The sequence below is a fragment of the Oncorhynchus nerka genome, linkage group LG27, assembly GCF_034236695.1.
Source record: "Oncorhynchus nerka isolate Pitt River linkage group LG27, Oner_Uvic_2.0, whole genome shotgun sequence".
In the NCBI taxonomy this organism is placed as follows: domain Eukaryota; kingdom Metazoa; phylum Chordata; class Actinopteri; order Salmoniformes; family Salmonidae; genus Oncorhynchus; species Oncorhynchus nerka.
In genome coordinates, this window is record NC_088422.1 from 9,591,621 (window position 1) to 9,603,954 (window position 12,334).

Sequence of the window (12,334 nt, forward strand, 5' to 3'; positions counted from 1 at the left end):
TTCCCTACATAAAGAAACAAACATTAGGATATATTAAAGCATTTTGGAAATATAGTAAACACAGATACAAAAGGAGGAAATATCAACTATTCATATTTTGGATTAATGTAAACTTTAGTTTACAAACGTTCATTTAGTGCTGTATGGTCCTACCTGACAAAAATACATACAGTAACATTTATTTGTATTTTTAAATGTTTTATGTTGTAGCTATTGTAATCTAGTCTGAGTACCAGTCATGTGACAGTCCAATTTCATGGTTTAGTAACAGCCTTAGGGGGTGGCTAATGGTGGAGTGGGCCTCTCAAGGACATTTATGGGAGATTCAGAATGGCATTCACATTGGCATTTCTAGTCAATGAGTGTCAGGTTGTGTTTGTTCCTTGTAGTGAACACCTGCTTTGTGCACTTGTTTACATGTGGTTCCATCCTCTCCATACACCATAACTATCACCATGGCAACATGGCAACTCCAGGGCAGACAGCCAGGATGGTGGACACAACAGGATAAGAGTGCACTGGAACATCCCAATATGCATCAGAAATGCAGTGAGCCAACGGAAGGTCACATTGGACTAGCAAGGAATCAAAGTTCACTTCTAAATGATCAGGTGACTTAAGGGGCAAGTTTGGGGGGGGGGCAAGTTGTAGAGCTAGGGAGAGGGTGTCAGAGTCCCTAAGTCAGATTGTCTTTCCTTTCAAATCAAAGTTAATTGTCGTGTACACAGTTTAGCTGATGTTATAGCGGGTGCCGAGAGATGCTTATGTTACTAGCCTCCTAAAAAATCCAGTAATATGGAAAGCAAGTACACAAATAATAAAAAATGTAACAAGAAAGGGGCCTCCCAGCGGTCTACGGCATGTCGCATTGTTGCAGCGTCACTACAGCCTGTGTCACGACTGGCTCGGGTTAAGCGAGCAGGTGTTAAGAAGTGCGGTTTGGCGGGTCATGTGACTCGTCCTTCTCCGGAGTTGCAGCGGTGAGACAAGATCGTAATTGGACGTCAAGAAATTGCGGAGAAAAAGAGTTAAAATTACAAAAAATTGTCCAATTTAACAACTCAAATCGCACTGCAACAGTAATCCAAACTCTGTCTGTATGAACACTGAGTGTACAAAACATTAAGAACACCTGCTCTTTCCATTACATAGACTGACCAGGTGAAACCTATGATCCCTTATTGATGTCGCTTGTTAATTAAAATCCACTTCAATCAGTATAGATGAAGGGGAGGAGACTGGTTAAAGAAGGATTTTTAGCCTTGAGACAACTGAGATATTAATTGTGTATGTGTTCAATTCAGAGGGTGAATGGGCAAGACAAAAGATTTAACTGTATTTGAACAGGGTATGGTTGTAGGTTCTAGGCACACCGGTTTGTGTCAAGAACTTCAAAGCTGCTGGGTTTTTCCCGCTCAACAGTTTCCAATGTGTATCAAGAATGGTCCACCCCCCAAAGGACATCCAGCCAACTTGACACAACTGTGAGAAGCATTGGAGTCAACATGGGCAGGCATCCCTGTGGAAAGCTTTCGACACCTTGTAGAGTCCATGCCCCGATGAATTGCGGCTGGTCAGAGGGTAAAAAGATGGTGGTGCAACTCAATATTAGGAAGGTGTTCTTATTATTGTCTACACTCGGTGTGTACTGTATACACCAGATTAATTTACACAAGATATACTAAGAATGATATGTACAGCAGTAGATATATTAGGATGAGCTATGTCAAGAATCAAGTATATAAATAAATATGTGGTGTGTATAAACAGTGTAACTAACTGTACAGTAGAATAAATATTAGAAGGAGCTATGTCGAGAATACACTATTTATATACACAGTACAAAACCCCATAGCAAGATGGATATCATTTCAGGAAATTAGCTTCCGGACCAGATTATGGAAAATAAATGTATATGTACAGTACCAGTCAAAAGTTTGGACACACCTACTCATTCAAGGGTTTTTCTTTATTTGTACTATTTTCTACATTGTAGAATAATAGTGAAGACATCACAACTATGAAATAACACACATGTAATAATGTAGTAACCAAAATAATGTTAAACAAATCTAAGTATATTTTATTTTTGAGCTACTCTGACGCCACCCTTTGACGTGATGACAGCTTTGCATACCTCCACAACAGACCACAGATGATGCAATCTCAATTCCACTTAACACTGCCCCTTCCAGCTGAACAGGAGGGGAAATATGCTGCGTGAGAATGCTGTTCATAGACTCCAGCTCAACGTTCAACACCATAGTCCGCTCCAAGCTCATCACTAAGCTAGCCTGGTCTGGTCTGGTCTCTAACAGGGGTGGAAAAAGTACCCAGTTGTCATACTGTAGTAAAAGTAAAGATACCTTAATAACAGAAAATGACTCAAGTAAAAGAGAGAGTCACCCAGTAAAATAATACTTCAGTAAAAGTGTTCATCCCTGGGATAGCCAGGGGTACTCTCCAACACTCAGACATCATTACAGATAGCCAGGGGTACTCTCCAACACTCAGACATCATTACAGATAGCCAGGGGTACTCTCCAACACTCAGACATCATTACAGATAGCCAGGGGTACTCTCCAACACTCAGACATCATTACAGATAGCCAGGGGTACTCTCCAACACTCAGACATCATTACAGATAGCCAGGGTACTCTCCAACACTCAGACATCATTACAGATAGCCAGGGGTACTCTCCAACACTCAGACATCATTACAGATAGCCAGGGGTACTCTCCAACACTCAGACATCATTACAGATAGCCAGGGGTACTCTCCAACACTCAGACATCATTACAGATAGCCAGGGGTACTCTCCAACACTCAGACATCATTACAGATAGCCAGGGGTCCAACACTCAGACATCATTACAGATAGCCAGGGGTACTCTCCAACACTCAGACATCATTACAGATAGCCAGGGGTACTCTCCAACACTCAGACATCATTACAGATAGCCAGGGGTACTCTCCAACACTCAGACATCACTTACAAATGAAGCATGTGTTTAGTGAGTCTGCCAGATCAGAGGCAGTAGGGATGACCAGGGATGTTTTCTTGATAAGTGTGAATTAGAATATTTTTCTGTCCTGCTAAGCATTCAAAATATCCCTGCCGGCCAAACCCTCCCTAACCCGGACGACGCTGGGCCAATTGTGCGCCGCCCCAAAGGCCTCCCAGTCGCGGCCGGCTGCGACAGAGCCTGTACTCAAACCCAAAATCTCTCGTGGCACAGCTAGCACTGTGATGCAGTGCCTTAGACTGCTGCGCCACTTGGTAGGCCCCTAAAACTTATTTTTAAACCACTCCACAAATTTCTTGTTAACAAACTATAGTTTTGGCAAGTCGGTTAGGACCACTACTTTGTGCATGAAACAAGTCATTTTTTAAACAATTTTTACACACAGATTTTTTCACTTTATAAATCACTGTATCACAATTCCAGTGGGTCAGAAGTTTACATACACTAAGTTGACTATGCCTTTAAACAGCTTGGAAAATTCCAGCAAATGATGTCATGGCTTTAGAAGCTTCTAATAGGCTAATTGACATTATTTGAGTCAATTGGAGGTGTACCTGTGGATGAATTTCAGGGCCTACCTTTCAACTCAGTGCCTCTTTGCTTGACATCATGGGAAAATCAAAAGAAATCAGCAAAGACCTCAGAGAAGAATTGTAAGACCTCCACAAGTCTGGTTCATCCTTGGGAGCAATTTCCAAATACCTGGAGGTACCACGTTCATCTGTACAAACAATAGTACGCAAGTATAAACACCATGGAACCACGCAGCCGTCATACCGCTCAGGAAGGAGATGCGTTCTGTCTCCTAGAGATGAACATACGTTGGTGCGAAAAGTGCAAATCAATCCCAGAACAACAGCAAAGGACCTTGTGAAGATGCTGGAGGAAACGGGTACAAAAGTATCTATTTCCACAGTAAAACGAGTCCTATATCGACATAACCTGAAAGGCCGCTCAGCAAGGAAGAAGCCATTGCTCCAAAACCACCATTAAAAAAAAAAACCGACTACGATTTGCAACTGGACATGGGGACAAAGATTGTACTTTTTGGAGAAATGTCCTCTGGTCTGATGAAACAAAATTAGAACTGTTTGGGCATAATGACCATCATTATGTTTGGAGGAAAAATTCTGTGGATATATTGAAGCAACATCTCAAGACATCAGTTATGAAGTTAAAGCTTGGTCTCAAATGGGTCTTACAAATGGACAGTGGCCCCAAGCATACTTCCAAAGTTAGAGCGAGTTAGCTAGCATGCTCTAATAGGATGTTATTGCTGTAATAGTGTGTTAGCTAGCATGCTCTAATAGGATGTTATTGCTGTAATAGTGTGTTAGCTAGCATGCTCTAATAGGATGTTATTGCTGTAATAGTGTGTTAGCTAGCATGCTCTAATAGGATGTTATTGCTGTAATAGTGTGTTAGCTAGCATGCTCTAATTGTAATGGTCCCAATAGTTCCCTCCTAATTCACAGTTATTTCCCTGCTTACAGACTAATCACAAATCTACAGCCAAGTATGATCACATCTGTTACACTGGTGCCGAGACCAGTGATCTTGTGTTCGCTGTTACAAATAAATGCAAGGAGTTATGCCTGGGGCAAATATAACACAAACACGTCACCGAGTACCACTCTTCATATTTTCAAGCATGGCGGTGGCTCCATCAAGTTATAGGTATGCTTGTCATCGGCAAGGACTAGGTCGTTTTTTGGTATAAAAAGAAACGGAATCCAGCTAAGCACAGGCAAAATCCTATGTTGGAGCTCCCTGCTAATTCAGTTATTTCCATGCTAACAAACAAATCACAAATGTACAGCCATTAACATACTGTTGTCCTGCACATCTAATGTTCTTCCTTGTGTCTATCGTCAGGTACTTACATTTATAGCATTTTGTACTATTTTTGTAAGAATAAACTACAGATCTACTGGGATCGCTGACTGGACAGTCCTTTTAAAAATACAACGTAAGAGAGTTACGATCTACAATCATATCTGTTTTACACTGGTGTCGAGACCAGTATTCTTGTCTTCGCTGGACAGCTGTTACACAGAGGCTGTAAAACAGATTGGTGGAACTACTAGGCGGACGGATGGCTGCTCCCTTAGTAAGTGGCTGCTCCCTTAGTAAGTGGACATTCTGTCACAATTAAAAAACAATTATTGAACCTTTATTTAACTAGGCAAGTCAGTTAAGAATAAATTATTATTTACAATGATGGCCAAACCCTAACCCGGACAACACCGGCCAATTGTGCGCCGCCCTATGGGACTCCCAATCACGGCCAGTTGTTGTGATACAGCCTGGAATTGAACCAGGGTCTGTAGTGACACCTGAGATGCAGTGCCTTAGACTGCTGTGCCACTCGGGAGCCCAAGCACTGGTGCTTCTACTAGGGGGTTGGAAGGGTTTTGGTGAGGGTTTGTTAGTAGGGATTTATTCGTTTATTTATTTTTCTTATTAGTACAGCATTAGGAAAAACTTTTATTGAACTTACATTCCAGCACAGTAGGTGCTCCTTAAACTTTAATTTGCGGACCTCCATTATACCACAGAAGAAGAAAGTTTGTGACGTCACGAGATGCGTCACCACCTCACGGAAGTGCAGTCATGGCCACTCTAGATGAGTAGGACGATAATGTTTGTGTAGCGAAGGAATCAAATAACTAGACACCGACGTTCATAATTAACTTAACAACATCACTGATTTGATTTTTTAAAACCTTTGCCTACAGCATATTATCTCTGTAAGGCCTGGAAAGAGCTCGCTGAGCTACACCGGGGACGCAGGACAAAATGTCCCTCTTCCAGTCGGCACTTGATTTCCTGGCAGGGCCCGGTGGCACTGGAGGCGCAAGTCGAGACCAAAATGATTTTGTCGGGCAAATTGTGGAGCTTGGTGACATGAAACTGAGAATCAAAAGGGTTATAGCTGAAGGTGAGTTATGTGTCAAGGCTGATAATCAGCAAACGTCATATTTACATGACACTAGGCTTGCTAATGTTAACGTTAACTAGCTAGCAAGCTAGCCATACCGGTTGGTTAGCTAACTTTAGCTAGCTAGCTATCTGGTTTATTGTTAGCATCCTTTATCAGCTAGCTAGAATATGATTTTAACAAGACATACTAGATATTATAGTATTTTATGTTTTTATTTAAGGCCAACTGTTAAGACGGCTGTATTGACATGATAGGCAGGAGTCAACAAATTACATGATGATATACTGGTGCAAGGGTTGTACATATAAATACGGGTACTTTAGCTGTGCTGTCCATGTAACAAATAATTATTAGATAACTTTGTTTAGAAATTTGTCATGGATAATATCTATATAGACTGTTTGTGTACATTCGAACTACCTAGTACCTACTTAATATTTTCTGCCCTCAGTACACATAACCTGCGTGGGACAGGTTCTTGCTTACCCTTGAAACAGACAGCTGACATTTTGAGGAATCTGGGGAGAGATGGAACAGGAAAAGAGCAAGTGCTTCGGTTCCGTTGGTAGTATTACCTCTTCTGAGAATCTTTAACGTAAAGCAGTGCAGTATTGTTCATGTGGAAGTTTACAGAGAAGACTCCTGAGACCTGTAGTGTTTCATGCCATCAAAATGGAGAAACAATTTCCCTTTAATCAAACACTTTCTCGTCTCACTCTCAAGCAATGCTTCATAGTTCCTTATTAAGGAAAGTATTTGTTCTTGTGATCAGGTTTATTGTAATGTTGTCAGTTTTTAAAAGGAGTGTATGGACATCCAACAATTTTAGATTGTCAAAAATGGTCATGAAAGGAATAGAAATACCCGCACAAAGTCCTGATGACGAAGACCTTCAGAATTTATAATTAACTAAACAGGAGCACTGTGTTCTCATCTGAGACACTTCCTTTCATTGATAAAACATTAAAGATACTTGACAATAAAGGATTGTTTTAAGATTGACTTTGAAATGATTGCAGGATCTCCGCACCTCTCTAATTCGGTCCCGATTTAATCAGGACCTTTACATTGCCATAGGCTACATTGCCTTGTCCCCTAGCTGTCATCAATGTCCATAGGACAAGTAGTACAGGTAGTTTTTACTTGTCCAAAAGCTCAAGTCACTTGTAACAATTTTTACATCATTGTATTATGCAAAGGAACCACAACAAAAATGCATTTCAATCTTGTTTACCATAGAGAATCAGACAAAAATGTAGTCTACACTCTGCCTATTGGCCTCTTTTAATATTTAAGCCTCTCAAAACACAACACTGCCTCTTTAAGGCTCTCCTGGAGGATGGTTGGCCTCCCTTGGTAGCCTATAAAATATTGCAACATTAAAACCAAATCCTTATTAAATCATTTCCTCCGGTTCAAAACGGACTCTGGGACGACAGATCCAAAATTCATACAACCACTGCACATTAATAAAAAAATCGGAAATATTTTATGTATTCATATTATAAGCTCAACAAATGCGCACATGGCTGTAGGGTCCGCGTGCATTTTCCAAAATGCAATTAGCGGGGGAAAAAAACAAATCAAAAGAGCCCCGCACGCACAAGGGGTTTCATGCGACAGAGATTAAAATATCCGTTAGAAATTAAAAGAAAAATCCACCCAAAACCACTTGTTTCTTTAATTTGCAGTGTTAAATAACACTAATGTGAGAAGAGTATTTTTTTGTGAACAAATGTTTCATTTTGTTGTCTGTTGCAGCTCAAGTCGACTACAAACTCTGCAATGCTTTCTCTGTGGGCTAGTTAGTTAGTTAGCTAGCTAGCAAGCAAACATAGCCACACACAATAACACCAAAGAGAATATCAGCATGTTAGTTAGTACAGTTTTTTTTTTGGGGGGGGGGGTGATTTTTACAGCTGTCAATTTAGGAGTTTACAGTCTCACCATGTTCAACCTGCAGATCGATGTGCCTCAGTGGAGTCTGGCATTCAGAAAGTATTCAGACCCCTTAACTTTTTCCACATTTTGTTCAGTTACAGCCTTATTCTAAAATGTATTAAATAGTCCCCCCCCCTCTCAATCTACACACAATACCCCAAGGCAAAAACTGGATTTTAGATTTTTTTGCAAAAAAAATTCTCAAATTACATTTGCATAAGTATTCAGACCCTTTACTCAGTACTTTGTTGAAGCACCTTTGGCAGCGTTCACAGCCTCGCGTCTTCTTGTGTATGAAGCTGCAAGCTTTACACACCTGTATTTGTGGAGTTTCTCCCATTCTTCTCATGCTCAGTGAGTTTGGATGGGGATTGTCACTGCACAGCTATTTTCAGGTCTCTCCAGAGATGTTTGATTGGGTTCAAGTCTGGGCTCTGGCTGGGCCACTCAAGGACATTCAGAGACTTGTCCCAAAGCCACTCCTGCGTTGTCTTGGCTGTGTGCTTAGGGTCGTTGTCCTGTTGGAAGGTGAACCTGAGCGCCGTGTGGTAGGTTTTCATCAAGGATCTCTCTGTACTTCACTCCGTTCATCTTTGCCTCGATCCTAACTAGTCTCCCAGTCCCTGCCGCTGACAAACATCCCCACAGCATGATGCTGCCACCTATGCTTCAACATAGGGATGGTGCCAGGTTAACTCCAGACGTGATGCTTGGCGTTCAGGCCAAAGTGTTCAATCAAGGATTCATCAGACCAGAGAATCTTGTTTCTCATGGTCTGAGAGTCTTTTGGTGCCTTTCAGCAAACTCCAAGCGGACTGTCATGTGTCTTTTACTGGGAAGTGTTCCGCCTGGCCTCTCAACCATAAAGGCCTGATTGGTGGAGTGTTGCACAGATGTTCTTCTGGAAGGTGCTTCCATATACACAGAGGAACTCTAGAGCTCTATCAGAGTGACCATCGGGTTCTTGGTCACCTCCCTGACCAAGGACCTTTTCCCCCAATTGCTCAGTTTAGCCAGGTGGCCAGCTCTAGGAATAGTCTTGGTGGGTCCTAACTTCTTCCATTTAATAATGATGGAGGCCACTGTGTTCTTGGGGACCGTCAATGCTGCAGACATTTGTTGATCTGTTTCTCGACACAATCCTGTCTAGGAGCTCTATGGACAATTTCTTCGACCTCGTGGCTTGGTTTTTGCTCTGACATGCACTGTCAACTGTGGGGCCTTATATAGACAGGTGTGTGCCTTTCCAAATCATGTTACCAAAATGTGGACTTAAATCAAATTGTAGAAACATCTCAAGGGTGATCAATGGAAACAGTATGCATCTGAGCTCAATTTCGAGTCTCATAGCAAAGGTTTTGAATAATTATGTAAATAAGGTATTTCTGTTTAACTTTTTATTTGCAACAAAAAAATAGTTTTCGATTTGTCCTTGTGTGGTATTGTGTGTAGATTGATAAAGAAAAAATACATTCAATCAATTTTAGAATAAGTCTGTAACGCAAGAGAACTTTATACTTTTGAGGAGATAGCAAAGGCAAAGTTTTCCATGTCAATTACCCGCTTGGATTATTCTGGGTGATTCTCGGACAAGGAGCGAATTGGAGTCTATTGGGTGCTAGCTCAAAAACCCAACATTAGCACGAATTTAGTAAAAAAAAATATTTTACTGTCCCGGACAAGCATTAATGTCAAACACTAACTTATTTTGGAAAACAGCCCTAATATTGTGACCAAACATCATTATGTTGTCATCTCGATTCACATGTATTTATTTCCCAAGCTATAGCACACAATATTTTTACATACAGCAAGTTTTTAAAGGACCAAAGAGTTTGGTCTGCTTCGTGTTTTCATTTTTACCATGGAATTAATATTGCGATACTGGTATCGTCCCTGCCCAAGTAAAGATACTGGTGTCGTCCCTGCTAAAGATGCTGGTGTCGTCCCTGCCCAAGTAAAGATACTGGTGTCGTCCCTGCCCAAGTAAAGATACTGGTGTCGTCCCTGCTAAAGATGCTGGTGTCGTCCCTGCCCAAGTAAAGATACTGGTGTCGTCCCTGCCCAAGTAAAGATACTGGTGTCGTCCCTGCCCAAGTAAAGATACTGGTGTCGTCCCTGCCCAGGTAAAGATACTGGTGTCGTCCCTGCCCAAGTAAAGATACTGGTGTCGTCCCTGCCCAGGTAAAGATACTGGTGTCGTCCCTGCCCAGGTAAAGATACTGGTGTCGTCCCTGCCCAGGTAAAGATACTGGTGTCGTCCCTGCCCAGGTAAAGATACTGGTGTCGTCCCTGCCCAGGTAAAGATACTGGTGTCGTCCCTGCCCAGGTAAAGATACTGGTGTCGTCCCTGCCCAGGTAAAGATACTGGTGTCGTCCCTGCCCAGGTAAAGATACTGGTGTCGTCCCTGCCCAGGTAAAGATACTGGTGTCGTCCCTGCCCAGGTAAAGATACTGGTGTCGTCCCTGCCCAGGTGAAGATACTGGTGTCGTCCCTGCCCAGGTGAAGATACTGGTGTCGTCCCTGCCCAGGTAAAGATACTGGTGTCGTCCCGGCCCAAGTAAAGATACTGGTGTCGTCCCGGCCCAAGTAAAGATACTGGTGTCGTCCCTGCCCAAGTAAAGATACTGGTGTCGTCCCTGCCCAAGTAAAGATACTGGTGTCGTCCCTGCCCAAGTAAAGATACTGGTGTCGTCCCTGCCCAAGTAAAGATACTGGTGTCGTCCCTGCCCAAGTAAAGATACTGGTGTCGTCCCTGCCCAAGTAAAGATTCTGGTGTCGTCCCTGCCCAAGTAAAGATTCTGGTGTCGTCCTGGCCCTTTGTAAACATGCTCTATAGACCAGGGCCCAAAGAGGGGCCCACTAACAACTATTTGCACCATGTCTAACATGAACGCTCTCGCTCTCTCTTTTACTTTCCTTTTCTCTCTGTCTTGCTCTTTCTCTCTCTCTCTATACCTTATTACACTAGCCTTTGACACCTGAGTTGGGAGTGTCTCCACTCTACAGCCCTCCTCCAACCTTTGTCCCTCTGTCCTGGCTAACAGGTTTGCTGTAGCAGATAGGGCCTACACACTGGTTTGTGGAAGCAGGAGAGTGTTGGCGTTTTTAGCAGGGCTTTATTTGGTTACTGAGATACCAGGGCTGTAACATACCTCGGGCGTGGAATGTCAATGGCGTTGTGCCAGAAACAGGGCACCTTTACATTGTTGTCCAATAAAGAGTGAGGAGGCCCTGCCTGCGGTGTTTCACAGAGAACAGACTGGTCTCTAATTTCAGCGGGACTCTGTTTGTCGCTAAGGAATTGGAGCAAAACCTCATTGACTTGAAGGGCGTATGCAAAATGAATAGTGAATTAGTATTCACTTGAGATGCCTGCCCAGTGCACACAGAGGTATCTTACATGTTAGGTGTTTAGCAAGTACCACAAATCATGAGAGAAAAAAATGTCTTTGTACACAATTCTAATACTCCCCAAATGCAGGCACAATGTTGGAATGTGCAGATTTGCTCTGAGAAATATTCAAGCTGAGTTATGGTCTTGTTTGAGCTGCAGAGAGCACACCTTTTTCCGTTTGAAGGTTAACTTACAACAGAATTGTTACAAATGAGTCATCAGACACAGTGTGTTATGTGTCTATTCTTGAAAACTTACAGCAAAACTGATGCTGCAATAACGTTGTCTGTGAAAAAGAGAAGTGCTCTGTTGACACTTGGCGGAACCTCTTGCAAATGTCAATGATTTAGCAGCAACAGTAGTGACTAAAAGCCCCCTGGAATATGGGTGTGGTCTCCAGATTAGTGTTCACTAGTCCACCTCTGTTTCAATGAGAATTCTAAAGCATTGTATTTTTTGTCCGTTATGACAATGTAGTGAAGTGCAATCGGTTGAGGAAAACCTATGTTGACTTTTGACAGCAATCACTGTTACATATAATGTCTCTTTAAATGAAAGGTTTTCACATTAACAACACCAGCGCCCATACTCACTCATAAAGCATCTCGAAGTGGGAGTGCTGACCTAGGGTCAGTTTGGTATTTTAAACCATAATGTGTAACATTACATGGATAGGGGGGGGACCTGATCCTAAATCAGCACTGCTACTCCAAGACACTTTATGAATAGACGCCGAGATTGGCACTACACTGGGTGTGAAATAGCACTGAAGCGAGCTATTGTTGTGCTGGCTCTCTCATCCGGGCCATTGATCCCTCGTTGTCTTTTCCTCTGCAGGTGGTTTTGCATTTGTGTATGAAGCTCAGGACATAGGCAGCAGTAAAGACTATGCTCTCAAGGTAAGCGTTTTGATTTCCTTCACACACATTATCCCTTTCTGCACACACCTTGCTAACGTATGTTAGTTTAGACAGTCGTCACAAATAGTGCCCTGTTCCTTTATGTAGCGCCCTGTTCCTTTA

The 12,334-nt window shown here is 42.4% G+C and overlaps 1 protein-coding gene across 2 annotated transcripts in view; it reads left to right on the forward strand.

The window, feature by feature from the left end:
- Window positions 1-5,614: 5,614 nt before the first annotated feature.
- Window positions 5,615-12,334, forward strand: part of gak (cyclin G associated kinase) — a 52,051-nt gene continuing 45,331 nt past the window's right edge. For both annotated transcript variants that reach the window (XM_065011375.1, XM_029637098.2), the window contains exons 1-2: window positions 5,615-5,970; window positions 12,150-12,211. In XM_065011375.1, the coding sequence (XP_064867447.1) occupies window positions 5,829-5,970; window positions 12,150-12,211 (204 nt within the window). In that variant the 5' untranslated portion in view covers window positions 5,615-5,828. The remainder of the gene's footprint in view (window positions 5,971-12,149; window positions 12,212-12,334) is intronic.